Source organism: Podarcis erhardii (assembly GCF_964252035.2).
Source record: "Podarcis erhardii genome assembly, chromosome: 12".
NCBI lineage: Eukaryota > Metazoa > Chordata > Lepidosauria > Squamata > Lacertidae > Podarcis > Podarcis erhardii.
This window is the reverse complement of record NC_138513.1, coordinates 3,953,029-3,971,115: the sequence shown is the minus strand read 5'-3', so window position 1 is coordinate 3,971,115 and position 18,087 is coordinate 3,953,029. Positions and strand designations below refer to the sequence as shown.

Genomic DNA, 18,087 nt, shown 5'->3' with positions numbered 1-18,087 from the left:
AACCACTCAGGGGCCACATGGCAGCAGCAGGCAGGGCCAGAGCCAAAGGTGGGTGGAGGAACCAATATAATAATAATAATAATAATAATAATAATAAACAAAATAAAAAAATACCTGAAGATACCTGAAGAAGTGTGCATGCACACGAAAGCTCATACCAAGCACTAACTTAGTTGGTCTTTAAGGTGCTACTGGAAGGAATTTTTTTATTTTGTTTTGACTATGGCAGACCAACACGGCTACCTATCTGTAATAATAATAATAATAATAATAATAATAATAATAATAATAATGATACAGTGGTGCCTCGCAAGACGAAATTAATCCGTTCCGTGAGGCTCTTCGTCTAGCGGTTTTTTCGTCTTGCGGGACAGTATTAGCGGATCAGCTGAAAAGCGGCTTAGGGATTAGGAAAGGGGGGGGGAGGGAAAAAACCCCGCAGGAACTCGCAAGACATTTTCGTCTTGCAAAGCAAGCCCATAGGGAAATTCGTTTTGCGAAGCGCCTCCAAAACGGAAAACCCTTTCGTCTAGCGGGTTTTCCGTCTTGCGAGGCGTTCGTCTTGCGGGGCACCACTGTAATAATAATAATTTATTTATTTATACCCCACCCATCTGGCTGGGTTTTCCCAGCCATTCTGGGTGGCTTCCAACAAATTATTAAAATACAATAGTCTATTAAACATTAAAAGCTTTCCTAAACAGGGCTGCCTTCATATGTCTTCTAAAAGTCTGGTACAGTGGTACCTCGGGTTACATACGCTTCAGGTTACATACGCTTCAGGTTACAGCCTCCGCTAACCCAGAAATATTACCTCGGGTTAAGAACTTTGCTTCAGGGTGAGAACAGAAATTGTGCTCTGGCGGCGGAAGGCCCCATTGGCTAAAGTAGTGCTTCAGGTTAAGAACAGTTTCAGGTTAAGAACGGACCTCTGGAACGAATTAAGTACTTAACCCGAAGCAATGAGGGAACCGCCAGAAGGCCCTCAGAGCTGGACCTCAGCGTCCAAGCTGAACGGTGGGGGTGGAGACGCTCCTTCAGGTATACAGGACTGAGGCCGTTTAGGGCTTTAAAGGTCAGCACCAACACTTTGAATTGTGCTCGGAACCAAGGTAACATTTACCCTTCGTACAGTGTTCGAAATTTCCCAGGTGCATTTTGCACCTAGCTATCAACCACTGGCTCTGGGCAGTTTTCAGATGCTAATACCCCATCCTGTAGAATTCTATCAGTTAAGGTATATTTTATCTGCACAGTCAGAATGAATTTCAGGAACCAAAATGCTTTTTCTCTGTGCAGCCTGAGCAGGAGCAGTGAACGATGTTATAGCTAATTGCTGTCGCTTGTCTTCACTTACCCCACTGCCTTGCCCACAGTTGTAAAGAATAGCCCTGCATTATGTTTTGTTTTTTGTTTTTTTAATAGCCCTACATTATGGATGGTCTGTGTCACCATTAAGAGGCAGGAATAGGCTAATATGTGCACTGTTCCTGAATCAAGTGACTTTTCATCTTTAAGTTCTCTAAACCTTGCTCAAGGCTGTCCTCTGAACCGGCCAGATTTTTAACTGAGAAGCAATCACAGTCAGTCCATCCCTTGAAAAATAAGACTTTACAGCTGTCTTTCCCCAAAATGGCAACCAGACATCCCATTTTGGCAACTGTAAACTTGATTTAAGGAGCCATTTGACACCTAGCTTATATACAGTGGTACCTTGGTCGGTGAAAGGCTTAGTTTGTCAAACAAATTGGCTCCCGAGCTCTGCAAACCGGTTTGAGTGTTCCGGTTTGCAAACTTTTTTGGAAACTGAACGTCCGACACGGCTTCCAATTGAGTGCAGGAAGCTCCTGCAGCCAATCGGAAGCTGTGCCTTGCTTTCTGAACCACTCCAGGAGTTGAACAGACACCCGGACAGATTAGTTTCGACAACCAAGATACCACTGTATCTGAGTTTCTAACACTGCCTTTGTACAGCAGGCTAGTTTCTGCACACACTCCTCTATTCACCGCCCAGGCAAGGAAGAGGTGTTATCAGTGTTCAAGGACACATTCCAGAGAGGCAAAAACATTTGAGGAACATGCACAGCAGGGCTGAGGGAGGTGCAGCTGATGAAAGACTTCAGGCTACAGGGAGAGAGATCAAGTCTAAGGTTTAGACCTGTGAGATCTTATGTGGCTCAGGACCCCAGGACCACCTCTCTGCACATCAACCAAACAAGACCCTTGAAGGGAAGTTCATCTCAATTCATGCTGGGGTTTAGAAACACTTAATAAGTTGCAATAGGTTCCTACTGCTCCAGAGTGTCTCTGAAATGCAATGTGAAAATGAGATAGCAACACACACAAAAACACACACACACACACACACACAGAGAGAGAGAGAGAGAGAGAGGGAAAGAAAGGGAAGGATAGAGTGTCTTCTTGTTGTTGTTTAGTCGTTTCCGACTCTTCATGACCCCATGGACCAGAGCACGCCAGGCACTCCTGTCTTCCACTGCCTCCCACAGTTTGGTCAAACTCATGCTGGTAGCTTCGAGAACACTGTCCAACCATCTCGTCCTCTGTCGTCCACTTCGCCTTGTGCCCTCCATCTTTCCCAACATCAGGGTCTTTTCCAGGGAATCTTCTCTTCTCGTGAGGTGGCCAAAGTATTGGAGCCTCAGCTTCACGATCTGTCCTTCCAGTGAGCAGAGTGCCTTCTACATGTACCCAAAGATTTGCAGGAAGCTACTAATAATGGTTGCCTGACAAGATCAGCCAAACTCTGCGGGTGGCACTGTGGGTTAAACCACAGAGCCTAGGACTTGCCGATCAGAAGGTTGGCGGTTTGAATCCCCGCAACGGGGTGAGCTTCCGTTGCTCAGTCCCTGCTCCTGCCAACCTAGCAGTTCGAAACCATGTCAAAGTGCAAGTAGATAAATAGGTACCGCTCCAGCGGGAAGGTAAACGGCATTTCCGTGCGCTGCTCTGGTTCACCAGAAGCGGCTTAGTCATGCTGGCCACATGACCCAGAAGCTGTACGCCAGCTCCCTCGGCCAATAAAGCGAGATGAGCGCCGCAACCCAAGAGTCGGCCACGACTGGACCTAATGGTCAGGGGTCCCGTTACCTTTACCTTTTACCAAGATCAGCCAAACTCTGTGGTTGCCTACCTGCTTTTTATATGGAGAAAGCTAACATCTGCCTACAAAAGGACCAAAGCAAAAGGTTTGCTGGGTACAGTGGTGCCCCGCAAGACGAATGCCTCGCAAGACGGAAAACTCGCTAGACGAAAGAGTTTTCCGTTTTGGAGGTGCTTCGCAAAACGAATTTCCTATGGGCTTGCTTCGCAAGACGAAAATGTCTTGCGAGTTCCTGCAGGTTTTTTTACCTCCCCCCCCCCCTTTTCTAAGCTGCTAAGCCGCTAATCCGCTAATCCGCTAAAAGCCGCTAATAGCGCTAAGCCGCTAAGCCGTCAAGACGAAAAAACCGCTAGACGGAGAGACTCGCGGAACGGATTTTTTTCGTCTTGCGAGGCACCACTGTACATTCCTTTGGTTTGCAAGAAACCGGTTTGCTTACAAGAGTCCATTAAAAGAGAAAGAAAGAAAAAACTGTCCAAGCAGCCATAATCCAGAACTCAAAACAGCACTCAGGCAGACCACGCTCATTCCATCGCCTCCCTTTATCAGAAGCTGCAAACTTCCGCCCTGCTGCTCCAAAGGGTGAAACATTCCCTTGGATTTCCAAGCACTCAAAAGTGGAGGGGGCAGTGTGTGCTGAAATGCACGCCAAGAACCCATCAGCAAAGCTAAACAAACCGGGAGAGGTTGGCATTTATATTGTGCAATAAAGGGGGCGTTTTCCCCCAGTGCAGAATATGTACTAGAGCCCAGGGTGGGGTGGGAAAGAGAGAAGCTTTTATTTATAATTTTAATCGTGGTGATTTATTGCCACCACACACCCCCCCCCAAAGTAAATAAAGACACAGATACTAATGTTATACCTGCACCATTTTTGGATTAATTTATTTCAAACCGCTGGTCCTTCAAGGCCTAAGTACCATAAGGTGGGACTTTGGGCAAAGCCCTTTCTCACCGCCAGCTATCAGATCTTTTGAATGGAGAGGTCCAAAAATTAATCTTGAGACCTTTCCACATAGGGGAAGATGCTCCGGCACTGAGCTATGATCTCTCGATCTCCGCTCAGCAATGAGAGTCAGGATTTTCCCCCACCGCCCAGTGCTTTATTCTTGCACAGAAAACTTTCCATTTTCTAAGTTCACCAGCAACAATGAATGGACGCCAGCTGCAAATACCATCCTATGAAAGCTTGGCAGTTTCAGAGTCTTTAACTTGGTTTATAAAAGGCAAGTACCGTAAAATAAACATGCCAAAGCAGATCCCTTTCTAGGGCAGCCTTCGTCAACTTGGCGCCCCATTTAGAAGTTCTGGACTACAGCAGGCTTCCTCAACCTCGGCCCTCCAGATGTTTTGAGACTACAATTCCCATCATCCCTGACCACTGGTCCTGCTAGCTAGGGATCATGGGAGTTGTAGGCCAAAAACATCTGGAGGGCTGAGGTTCAGGAAGCCGGGACTACAACTCCCTCCCATCATCCCTGGCCATGCTGGCTGGTGCTGATGGGATTTGTAGTCCAAAACATCTGGAGGGCAGCCGGTTGGTGAAGGCTGTTCTAAGTCATCAGTTTCCAATGCAAACTGAACATTTTCTGATGCAGTTTCCATCCCCAAAAAAACCCCTTCACTGCCCCCACCTTACAAGTACAGTGGTACCTCGGGTTACATACGCTTCGGGTTACATACGCTTCAGGTTACAGACTCCACTAACCCAGAAATAGTACCTCGAGTTAAGAACTTTGCTTCAGCATGAGAACAGAAATTGTGCTCTGGCGGCACGGCGGCAGCAGGAGGCCCCGTTAGCTAAAGTGGTGCTTCAGGTTAAGAACAGTTTCAGGTTAAGAAAGGAACTCCAGAGCGAATTAAGTACTTAACCCGAGGTACCACTGTATCTGTATCTCTGGCCAACTCACTGGATCTACTCACTAAATCACATGACTACAGTGGTGCCTCGCAAGACGAAATTAATTTGTTCTGCGAGTTGCTTCGTCTTGCGATTTTTTCGTCCTGCGGAGCGCGGATTCCCCGGGTATTAACGGCTTTAAGAAAAAGGAAGCAAACCCGCAAGACGTTTTCGTCTTGCGAAGCAAGCCCATAGGGAAATTCGTCTTGCGAAGCACCTTGAAAAACGGAAAACCCTTTCGTCTAGTGAGTTTTTCGTCTTGCGAGGCATTTGTCTTGCGGGGCACCACTGTATTCTGGCAAGAGGGTGAATCGCTTAACTGTCAGGGGTCCTTTACCATTACCTTTTATGTACACCGATGCCCCAATTCGCTTCCTTCTTGTGCAACAACTGACTTTCTGCCACGTGCAAGAAGTCTCTTGACAATTATTATGACAGTCACTTGCTACCTCTTCATTTAAAACTGGAATCACCAAGGACAGAATCAGGGACCTTCCTGCATGCAAAGTTCTGGACTTTCTCCGGTGTGAGAACACTGCTGTTTTCCCTTCCCAGAAGGTGGTTAACAGTTAGAAATATATGCAAAAAGGTAGCTTCACCTGGCTGCCAAATCAGCCAAGTGCAGAAGGAGGAGATCTTAACAAAGAGATGTCCCATTACGCCCCCCCACCCACCCACCCGACACCTGAACTTTTTGACATCACTGACACAATTCTGTGTCTGTGCAATTCTGGGCTGCATCAATAGGAGTATAGCATCTAGATCAAGGGAAGTAATAGTGCCACTGTATTCTGCTCTGGTCAGACCTCACCTGGAGTACTGTGTCCAGTTCTGGGCACCACAGTTCAAGAAGGACACTGACAAACTGGAACGTGTCCAGAGGAGGGCAACCAAAATGGTCAAAGGCCTGGAAATGATGCCTTATGAGGAACGGCTAAGGGAGCTGGGCATGTTTAGCCTGGAGAAGAGGAGGTTAAGGGGTGATATGATAGCCATGTTCAAATATATAAAAGGATGTCACATAGAGGAGGGAGAAAGGTTGTTTTCTGCTGCTCCAGAGAAGCGGACACGGAGCAATGGATGCAAACTACAAGAAAGAAGATTCCACCTAAACATTAGGAAGAACTTCCTGACAGTAAGAGCTGTTGGACAGTGGAATTTGCTGCCAAGGAGTGTGGTGGAGTCTCCTTCTTTGGAGGTCTTTAAGCAGAGGCTTGACAACCATATGTCAGGAGTGTTCTGATGGTGTTTTCTGCTTGGCAGGGGGTTGGACTCGATGGCCCTTGTGGTCTCTTCCAACTCTATGATTCTAGGTTTCTATGACACAGCTATATGTGGGTGGGCAGGCTATTAAAAAATGTTGCTTTTCTTAAGACTACTAATCTCTGTGAGTTTCTTTGCAGGGAAATGAGGAATGCAATGGCCTTCTCATTTTTATGTACCACATAATAAATATTTGGTCTTGCTACGTTGTTGTTGTTGTTAATGCATCTTCTTCTATATGGCTTTTGGGGTTCTTTTCACTGTACCAAAACCAATTTTGGTAAAAGCTATTACAGTGGCACCTCGGGTTAAGTACTTAATTCGTTCCGGAGGTGCTTTCTTAACCTGAAACTGTTCTTAACCTGAAGCACCACTTTAGCTAATGGGGCCTCCTGCTGCCGCCGTGCGGCCGGAGCACGATTTCTGTTCTTATCCCGAAGCAAAGTTCTTAACCTGAAGCACTATTTCTGGGTTAGCGGAGTCTGTAACCTGAAGCGTATGTAACCTGAGGTACCACTGTAAAGGGAAATTTGCAAATATTTAAAAAGAAACCATTTGCCACCAAACATGGGCATCCAAAAATCTCCTCTCAGATTTTGCGTTCAACATTGCCACCCCACAAGCCCAGACAGTATGTCTGTGAAAAGCTAAACATTGGCTATGCTAAAAATGGGGAAGCCACTGCAGAATTAAAAACCGTGAGTTCTTCCCCCTTGTACCAGTTAACCAGCCATGAATGTGTCAACTGATTCTTCCTGGCTTGCACAAAAGAGAGGGTTCAAACCTATCCTGTTATAAGGTACTCAAGGGCAAAAGCTTGTTCTTGTGTTCTCGCTCTCTCTTCAGCCGTCTGTAAATAGCCATCTGTGTACAGCACTGCTGTGATATTAACAAATATTCAAGACAGAAGCCGCTATTTATATATATGATGTGAACACACATAACAGGTTAATTTCAAACAACACCAGGGAGTTGTTTGCAGATGTAAATCACATGCTTCGCAGATACTAATTAAGCATTCCCACTTGGGTGCAAGACACAGATCTAACTGTGCATTTTTGGAGTTGATCATTAACCTAGTTTCCCCCTAGTCTTCTCTTACCACCCCCCTCCCTCACAATCCCTTTTTAAATCAAACACAAAAGCCCTGCTGGGGAAAGGCAGAGCTGCTTGACGAGGGATAGAGTTCAATAATACAGGCCCGGTTAGCCAAGCCAGGGTTGGCATTTTAAAAGCAGAAAAAAAGAACATGCTTTTCATGGGCATTTGATTTTGTCCTTTCAAAACCTGAAATTCCTTGAGGAGCCTTGGCTCTTCACAAGGGGAGGCGCTGCTGCTATCTTTGGATTGTAAGCCTGGAAACAAGAGGGGAGGGACGAAACTTTGGCTGGGAAATCCAACATTCATTAAAAGTGACCTTGGCTGAGAGCAGCTCCTGCCCAGCTGAACACAACAGAGTTAACCACCCAGGTGCAGCAAACCACTCAGAAATGTGCAGAAGAATACACCAGACCACTTGGCTACGACCAGGAAAACCAATTCGATGGCATGGATGGTTAGGTGCCACAAGAGCCACCTCGGTGGCTGAAAGGTTAATCCTCCAACACTAAAACCAGCTAGCTCTGAATGTAAGGGTCGCACTGGCTCAGGCTGTTAAGGAGGAGAATATTTGAGAGACAGACACTATACAAAACGGTCAAGGCGTGTTTAGAATTCGCTGCCCAAGATCGCAGCCACTACTGCATGGATCTTCAAAGTGCTTCTTGTTGTTGTTTAGTCGTGTCCGACTTTTCGTGACCCCATAGACCAGAACACACCAGACATTCCTGTCTTCCACTGCCTCCCACAGTTTGGTCAAACTCATGCTGGTAGCTTCGAAAACACTGTCCAACCATCTCGTCATCTGCCGTCCCTTCTCCTTGTGGCCCCCATCTTTCCCAACATCAGGGTCTTTTCCAGGGAGTCTTCTCTTCTCCTGAGGTGGCCAAAGTCTTGGAGCCTCAGCTTCACGATCTGTCCTTCCAGTGAGCACTCAGGGCTGATTTCCTTCAGAAGGGATAGGTTTGATCTTCTTGCAGTTCATGGGACTCTCAAGAGTCTCCTCCAGCACCAGAATTCAAAAGCATCAATTGTGCTAGGCCCCAGGTTACCTGGACACCCATTATATTTTGATGCCAGAATGTAAGAAGCTGAAACGTTTTTCGGCCTTGAGCACAAACCTGGCATCTTAACCTTTTACAAGGCTTTCCTGGCCAAGGGATTAAAAAGCAAGTCGCTAGGTGCTCCGTCGGTATAACATTAAGACTCTTACTACAACTCCCAGCAGTCCGGGATGATGGGAGTCCACAGCATCTGAAGGGGACCATTCTGGCTACCCCTGGCCTAAATTTCAGTTCTTTTTTTTCTGACCCCTATAAACAATGACTAGAAGGTGAATCCAGAAAGAGAGAAATAGCCAAGACTGGAAAAGTTAAGTGGGTGGGTTGGAAAAAAGAATACAGCATGAGTTCTTAGACACGGAAGGCACTTTGCTATAAAATTCCTCACTTTCCATGTACTTGTAAAATGTGTTTAGAAAGTTGTCTCGCGGCCTTGTTCCACATTTGTTATCCACATCTAGCCCTCTTTTGCTTCTTTATTTATACCAGTACACAGACTGGCGCCAACCGATCTAAAAAACTTGATAGCAAGTTTTCAAAGCTGTCACATCCTCTGCGCTCAAGGAAAGAGATTTCGCCACCTTTTCTGCCCTCTGTTAGCACAGTTTCTCTTTAACTCTGAGCAACGCTCTGCTGCCAAGACCCAGATTCTGCAGAAGAGAGGAGGGAGGGATTGTGAACCGTGTGGCTTCAGGGTTGCTCAAGAAATAAGTTACAACTGGCTGGATTGGAAAGGTCTCCCGTCCCATGCCACAGAGAGGCAGCAATGCTACCAGCAGAGAATATTTCTAGCATGCATACAGCACCACAAACCTGGCTAAAATATATAAAGGCTGCAATCTGGGCCTGGGAAAACACTCCACAGGGCAGTTCCAAAAGTGGGAGTCCTGTAGCCGCAGATATCAGGGGTGTGGGGGGAAAAGTGAGGCATAAACCTCCCAAAACAAGGGCCCTACAAAATTTGCTTAAGTTGAAAGCATGCACCAAGATTTGAAAAGCCGCTGGGCCAGGGAAGGTAACTGGCATGAAGAAAGACTAACGTTATCTCCATATGTATCCCTTTAGCACTTCTGAACAGCCTTCTGAGAGCCACATGGGAGCAGAGCAATACAGTGGTACCTCGGGTTACATACGCTTCAGGTTACTTATGCTTCAGGTTACAGACTCCGCTAACCCAGAAATAGTACCTCGGGTTAAGAACTTTGCTTCAGGATGAGATCAGAAATCGTGCAGCAGCGGTGCAGCGGCCCCATTAGCTAAAGTGGTGCTTCAGGTTAAGAACAGTTTCAGGTTAAGAACAGACCTCCAGAACAAATCAAGTTCTTAACCCGAGGTACCACTGTACATGCAGTTCTTCCTTTGTACAGGGACTGTTGCTGTAGCTTCTTTTCTTTATTTTTAATGCAAATTAAAAATCCAAATAAGTCGAATACTTTTTTTAAAAAATGCATTTCCTTCCCTTAAAAACTACCCAGCCTAAACCTTGATAACGATCATTTGCTAAGACAGCAGAAAGTGTTTCATGAGCCAGCGAAACCAGGCTTTGGGTGTTAAAATGGAAAGCTGTCATTTGTATTCTGAAATCAGGCAGCAAGACAAGAGCTTCACTTCCTGCCTCAGCCACAGCAAACCATAGGCCTTATCACACCAACACAAGAGTTCTCTTTCCTATTTTTCTCTGGGGCTCTGCTTAACGTGGCCTGAAGACGCTGTTCCACTTCCTCATGCAGTGCGAAAACAGGAAAGAAAACAGGAAATGCACAGCTGAACAGAGTGTCATCCATTTAATAAGGCCTGGACAAAAAAAAAGCATCTCTGTGAGGAACGTGACTTGCATTAGGCTTTATTTTGTGTCCTTTGGGGCCTATAGGGTCAGCAAGATGCAACAGGAACACCCCCAAAGCAAAACCAGAAGCAGGCTTTAGTCTACGCTGGGTGATCCAACATTCAGCCTTTTGAGGCAGCCCTTGGTAGATGGCGGGAAGAGGGGGGGTCTGCAGACAGCACTTTCCCACAGCGGCCGAGGGAGCGATCCTGTGCCACGCTGGTTTGGGTTCCCACTGGCAGCGTCAGTGGCATGGCTGTTCCAGAGCCGCCTCCAACAGCAGCTCATTGCCACCTCGCCCACTCTCTTTTTTTCCCCCCAATAGATTTTTATTGAGATTTTAAAGGTTACAAAAAGAAAAAATAAAGAACATATTTAAACAGAAAAAAATAAATAAAATAAAAATACAGAACAGTACAAGAACAAAGGGAAAAAAACACGAAAAAAATAAAAGATGCAGGTAATTAAAAAACAAATCAAGCCTTTACATAACTTTCTTTCCTTTGCTTATTTCCTTGACCTCCTCACACCTCCCTTTTTTGTATTCTAATTCAATTAGATACTTCAACAAATCCTTTCCATCTTTATTTTTATCCTAATAATTTATCTTAATATACTATAATTTTGCATTCTGTTCTTTCACCAATTAACAATCCATTTTTACTTAATCCTTTATAGCATTTCTGCTAAAACCACATTATTTCAATCCAACATCCTTCTAACATTCGTTAATTTTACAATGTTTCTGTAGATAAACTTTCAATTTCTTCCAATCTTCTTCCACCAGCCCACTCGCCCACTCTCACCTGGCGGAGCGAAGCTGAGCCACATCTTCCTTCTTGGCCAGCCCGACACACTGCCCTGGGAGCTCTTCGCCCAGCAGGAAAGCGAGACAGACGGGCCCTCCAGGTGCAGGTGGACGCCAGAGTTAGAAACCCAGCTACTCCGGTTACAAACAATCAGTTCTGGAGGTCTGTTCTTAAACCGAAACCGTTCTTAACACGAGGCATGCTTCAGCTAATGGGGCCTCCCACTGCTGCCGCACCACTGGCGCGCGACTTCCGCTCGCATCCCGGGGCAAAGTTCGCAACTAGGAGCATCTGCTCCTGGGTTATTAGAGCTAGTTACCCGAAGCATTCGTAAGGAGGACGGTACGTAACCCAAGGCTCCACCGTATACAACCAAATGGCGACTTAAACCTAGGTTACAATCGTCAAAATGGACTGTCTAGGCCAGGGGTCTGCAAACTTTTTCAGCAGGGAGCCGGTCCACTGTCCCTCAGACTTTGTGCGGGGCTGGACTACATTTTGGAGAGAGAAAATGAACGAATTCCTACACCGCACAAATAAGCCAGAGATGCATTTTAAATAAAAGGGCACATTCTATTCATGTAAAAGCACGCTGATTCCCGGACTGTCTGCGGGCCAGATTTAGAAAGCAATTGGGCTGGATCCGGCCCCCGGGCCTTAGTTTGCCTACCCATGGTCTAGGTGCCCTTTCCCCTTTATTTTCAAGGAACTTTGTCATTGTTGTTGTTGTTGTTATTTGCTTGGAAGTAAGAACCGCTGCATCCAGAGGAGCTTTCTTATCCTCAAAAAAGTGTGCCTAGGATTGCAGCTGGAAGAAGAGATTGTGAAGCTGAGGCTCCAATACTTTGGCCACCTCATGAGAAGAGAAGACTCCCTGGAAAAGACCCTGATGTTGGGAAAGATGGAGGGCACAAGGAGAAGGGGATGACAGAGGACGAGATGGTGGGACAGTGTTCTCAAAGCTACTACCATGAGTTTGACCAAATTGCGGGAGGCAGTGGAAGACAGGAGTGCCTGGCGTGCTCTGGTCCAGGGGGTCACGAAGAGTCGGACACGACTAAACGACTAAACAACAACAACAACAGGATTGCAGCAGTGCCATCCAGCCAGATGGAGACGTCAGTTGCCAACCTAGCATCTAGAGATCTCCATATGGTTGCAACTGGGCAACACAGGATTGTATGCCTGACAGATTTTGAGCACTGGCCCCACAACTCTGTGAACTTTTCTTCTTCTTCACGGGCTGCGTTTATTTACTGGCTTCACCAAAGCCTTGAATCATTTTGACTGGAAGTCGTCTAAAATAATTTATTATGATAATATTTATTTATACCCCATCTTTTGATATCCTGACAGGAGCTCAATGTCTGCGTTATTAATTTTGCTAAATAAATAAGTATATAAAATCTATTAATTGTGCATTTAATTGCATATGTTCTATTAAATATATTGTGTATATTAAATAATATTAGCTATACAGTGGTACCTCGGGTTAATTACTTAATTCGTTCCGGAGGTCCGTACTTAACCTGAAACACCACTTTAGCTAATGGGGCCTCCTGCTGCCACCGCGCCGCTGGAGCACAATTTCTGTTCTCATCCTGAAGCAAAGTTCTTAACCTGAAGCACTATTTCTGGGTTAGTGGAGTCTGTAACCTGCAACATATGTAACCTGAGGTACCCCTGTGAACACTTTAATTCACGATATGGAAATTGAATTCATTGCATGGCTCGTGGGTTCTGTGTCAAAGTACTGCTGCGGCCCACCTGGTCTGAGAGGCTGAACCGCCTGGCCTGAAGCAATCCATTTTCCCAAGCTTTCAGAAACTTTATTAGTCAGGCTATTAATAAACGATGAGCTGTGGGGGTAGGTGGCTTATCTTGACAGATCACTTTATTCCTAACATGGATAATTCATAGAAGCCGCAACGTCTTGGGGGCACTGGCGGCAAGGAAAGCGCCAGCAAACCTTCAGCTATCGTATTTCTTTTTAATTAAGAAATAAAAGGTTTCCAAGGGACAAAAGCAGCACTCTTCAATGACGGCGTAGATGTGAAGTAGACAACAGCATGTGAGAGAACAAGCACTACATGGCCTCAGCTGGGGCCAATGATATCCCCCCTCCTCAATCACCAAGTCAGTTCACGTTATCAAGCTATTTCAGGATATATTGCAGATATTGTCATGGTACCTAGGTTATGCATGAAGTGTTGTTGTTGTTTAGTCATTTAGTCGTGTCCACCTCTTTGTGACGCCCTGGACCAGAGCACGCCAGACACTCCTGTCTTCCACTGCCTCCCGCAGTTTGGTCAAACTCATGCTGGTAGCTTCCAGAACACTGTCCCACCATCTCGTCCTCTGCCGTCCCCTTCTCCTTGTGCCCTCCATCTTTCCCAACATCAGGGTCTTTTCCAGGGAGTCTTCTCTTCTCATGGTCCAGCTCTCACTTCCATACATCACTACTTCTTGAAGCTACCAGCATGAGTTTCATACATCACACAAGCACACACACTGGGCATCATCGAAAAGGCCTCCACCCTCTCTGACACTGGGAAGATGGAGGTGTCTCTGTTCCTTTGGGTGACATGCAATGCTATTTAATAAGCTGCAAAAAGGAATTGTGCACTGCCAACATTAAGGCAGAGGCGACGGGGGACACATACCAGGGAATAGCTTGAGACCAACAATTGTTGTTGTTGTTATTTAGTCGTTTAGTCGTGTCCGACTCTTCATGACCCCATGGACCAGAGCACACCAGGCACTCCTGTCTTCCACTGCCTCCTGCAGTTTGGTCAAACTCAGGCTGGTAGCTTCCAGAACACTGTCCCACCATCTCGTCCTCTGTTGTCCCCTTCTCCTTGTGCCCTCCATCTTTCCCAACATCAGGGTCTTTTCCGGGGAGTCTTCTCTTCTCATGAGGTGGCCAAAGTATTGGAGCCTCAGCTTCAGGATCTGTCCTTCCAGTAAGCACTCAGGGCTGATTTCCTTCAGAATGGAAAGGTTTGATCTTCTTGCAGTCCATGGGACTCTCAAGTGTCTCCTCCAGCAATGCATGAAGTACCCAATGCTAAACCTAGACAGGTGTGCCCTGAGAAGATCTGGAATAAAGCGTTCAAATCATGAAAACATATGGACTGCCTATTTTAGGTGTTCCAATAGTAGCCAGCTGGATGCTCCCTGCAGTTCACAGCTGAGGAACGATGGAGCTAACGGAGTCCTATTAGTTCCTAGTATCAGATTATCAAAAGTATTCTGAACGAGGGAGGTTTCCATTTTAGCAAATAGCCTCTGGCAGATCTATTCCTCTGTGAATTTAGAAGTTCTTTTTTCAAAGGAACTTCTAGTGATACTCTTCATCAGCAACTGAATCTACTGCCAGTCATTTTCACTGGTGGGTTCAAAGCAGACAAATTCTTTTTGCCTTGCTACACCGTTCATAATCGTCAAGCATAACTCCTCAGGATTCACTACCCCCCCAAAAATTAGTCCCAAATGCTTATGCCTTCCATCATAAGGAAAATGCCCAATAAATATTACTAAATTATTATGGCGTGCTCTTGTCTATGGGGTCACAAAGAGTTGGACACGACTAAACGACTAAACAACAACAAATTATTATACAGGCAAACTCCCTATTTATGCAGGGTAAATGTTCTGAGTCATTTAAGTGAAATTACATATACTGTATTGGGAACATGATCAAAAAAGCCTGCAAACAGCACAACCGCTCCCTCCAAACCTCATCACTCAAACTCCAAATCTCCACAGGCCTCCAAGGGGTCCCAAGATTGTTTTTGTGCTTTTTTAGAGCTGTTTTCGTACCACTTCCAGGTTCATGGCAATGCACCTATGCCTTGAATGTGTGTAAACAGGGAGTTTCCGTTGAGTGCTTTTAAAGGGCTTAAAGTGGTATGTGTACACTGTGCCAGTAGTACAGATAAACAATCAATCTGCAAGTTATTTATCAGTATTATCACCCACAAATTAAAAGAAAGGGGCGGAGCACACACATACACACTCAGGGCTGCCTACTGCGCTCAGAACCAAGCAGAAATTTGAACCCAGGGTTTCTGGTCCAGAGCAGTGTCTCTTTCTTTTGACCATATGTATACTATATTAGGCACGTCCAACAGGTTGATTGCGATCAGCTGGTAGATCACCTCACGCTGGTAGTCGATCGCGGTCTAGCAATGATGCCTCCTCCCGCCCCCTGCGCTAGGGGTATCTGTTGACCCCCCCCCCAAAGCTCTATAACTTTGGCTTCCCCCTGAAAAAAAATGGGTAGATCACTGCCAGTTTTTTTGTACTGGGAGTAGATCGCAGTCTACTCTTGTATCATCAAAGAGATGTCAAATCTCTGCCTCCTCAAATTCTTCATATCATGGCACCTTAAGCTGCTCCCATGCTCCTGGATTCGAAAACCCTACCTCTAGGCCTTCAAAAGTTACTGCAATCTCTCCACCCCCAAAAACACATTAGAGTTCATTTCTGAGGAGCACATGAGATCCAAGTCCCCCATATCCTATGTCAGGCATCCCCAAACTCGGCCCTCCAGATGTTTTGGGACTACAACTCCCATCATCCCTAGCTAACAGGACCAGTGGTCAGGGATGCAAAATGATATAAAAGTTAATTTTGATAACCATGAGGTGAGAGGGAAGGAAATTGATAGTGTTATAGAAATTTTTACGTCATATATATAAAATAAATGTTCAGAAATGTACCAAGCAAACACATATAAAAATATATAAAACCACATGTCTGAAACCCTCAGGAAAAGTCCTAAAGCCATTTTGACTCTCTCAGTCACCTCAAATATTTCTCAACAAGGTCAAAGGAAATGCAGAAACCTCCTCATTGTCTCTGTCCTCACAAATCCTGCCTTAAGGGCACATTTAAGGTGTGAATAGGGTGAGCCTGTGACCTTAAAGTATTTTTAAAGTATTTTAATTACAAAAGAATGGCCAGACTCCCCAAGTAATCCAGTCAAAGTGACCATTAACAGGAAAACTGGCAACAGGTAGGTAGCCCTGTTGGTCCGAAGTATCTGATAGTATCTGAAGAATAGTATCTGAAGAAATGTGCATGCACACGAAAGCTCATACCAATAACAAACTTAATTGGTCTCTAAGGTGCTACTGGAAGGACTTTTTTATTTTTATGTGGTAACCTGGCAGACAGGGTAAAAACAACCCACTCAGATTTCTGTTGTAGACCGCCTTTTCTGTAATGTATGTATGCTGTTTCTGGGGGTGGTCTTGGACTCCAGGGTGGGCAATTTAAAATGTTTATATCAGGGCGGGCTTATATAAAGTGCTCCTTCTCCTGCGTGTGAGGGGAGCACCCTGTTGCAACAGATCAATATAGATCAGGCTTCCTAGCTGCTTTGCTTCTCAATATTCTCTGGTTGGCCTCTGTTATTTTCACCTACCAATAGAGAACCTACAAAAGGACTCTCTACGGGCTCTTGGGTACCCCATAAAAGAAGCAGTTTTAATACTTAAAACCGGGCTTCCTCAAAATCTGCAACTTTCAAGCAGGGTTCCTCAAACTCGGCCCTCCAGATGTTTTGAGACTACAATTCCCATAATCCCTGACCACTGGTCCTGCTAGCTAAGGATCATGGGAGTTGTAGGCAAAAAAAAACATCTGGAGGGCCTAGTTTGAGGAACCCTGCTTGAAAGTTAGAGATAGGTAGCCGTGTTGGGTCTGCCATAGTCAAAACAAAAAATTCCTTCCAGTAGCACCTTAAAGACCAACTAAGTTAGTTCTAGGTATGAGCTTTCGTGTGCATGCACACTTCTTCAGATACACTGAAACAGAAGTCACCAGACCCTTCTATATAGTGAGAAGGTGGGGAGGGGTATTACTCAGAAGGGTGGTGGGAATGGGTGATTGGCAGATAGCTGCGATGAGCCTGTTGACGACTCTTAACGACTGCAATAGGTCTTACAGGAGAAAGCAAGGGGTGAGAAGGTGAAAAATGGCTTTGTCATGTATAATGAGATAAGAATCCAAGGTCTTTGTTCAGACCAGGTCTCTCCATGGTTTTAAGTTTGGTGATAAGTTGCAATTCAGCAGCTTCTCTTTCCAGTCTATTTCTGAAATTCCTTTGTAATAGAACAGCTATAAGGAATTTTTTTTTGTTCTGCTTGAAAGAATAGGCTCCGAAGTGGCAGGGAGGTAAAGTGGAAAAAACACTGATGTGGTGATATATTATTAAGTAGAAAATTAATAATAAAATAAAATAAAATAAAATAAAATAAAATAAAATAAAATAAAATAATAATAATAAAAAATAAAAATTATTTGAAGGGGGGACACAAAAAGTGACCTGGCAGGGACGGTCCTTCGCCCCTCCCCCTCCCCCCCCCCGGGATCCACAGGGCTGAGGGGAAGCTTCGGGGCCCGATCCACCAGAGCTGCCTTCCTGCTCTCCCACCACGCCAAGCCGGCCTCGGCCCTGCTCTTCCCCCCCCCCGCCCCATTCGGACCCGAAGCCGCCGCCGCCCTTAACCCCTCGCCCCGCTCCCCCAGCCGACCTGCCTGGCCGCCGCCGCCGCCCCGGTTCTCTCCCTCAGAGCCTTCAGCCGCTCCTTCCTCTTCAGCGCCTCCTCCTGCAGCCCACCGGGCGCCGCCATCTTGGCCCCTAGTGCGCAGGCGCAGAGCGGCGGAGCGCAGGGCCCGGCTGCGCGGCGGGAGACTGCCGAGTGGTCGATGGGCGGCGTTGGGTGAGTGCGGAGGGAGGCGAGGCGAGCGGAGCGCAGAGATCATCGATCGAAGGAAAAAGGGGGGGAGGGGTCTGTGAGGAGGATTTAATTTTATTTTGAGAGGGGTTAGTGTGTAGGTTGGGGCATAAGAGAGAAGAAGAAGGTGGTCCCTTTTGGTTGGAGGAGGGGTCTGCTCAGCCACAGTGCCTCTGACCATGCACAGAGCGCTTTCCCCACTCAGGAGGGGACTCTGCGCTGGGGGGGTTCCCCAAATTTTCCTTTTATTTAATATATGCTTTA

The 18,087-nt window shown here is 46.0% G+C and overlaps 1 protein-coding gene across 1 annotated transcript in view; it reads right to left on the bottom strand.

Annotated features, from left to right (window-relative positions):
* Nucleotides 1-17,753, bottom strand: part of CCDC12 (coiled-coil domain containing 12) — a 36,279-nt gene extending 18,526 nt beyond the window's left edge. The window contains exon 1 of the mRNA XM_081834590.1: nt 17,620-17,753. Within this exon, the coding sequence (XP_081690716.1) occupies nt 17,620-17,718 (99 nt within the window). The 5' untranslated portion in view covers nt 17,719-17,753. The remainder of the gene's footprint in view (nt 1-17,619) is intronic.
* Nucleotides 17,754-18,087: the final 334 nt, after the last annotated feature.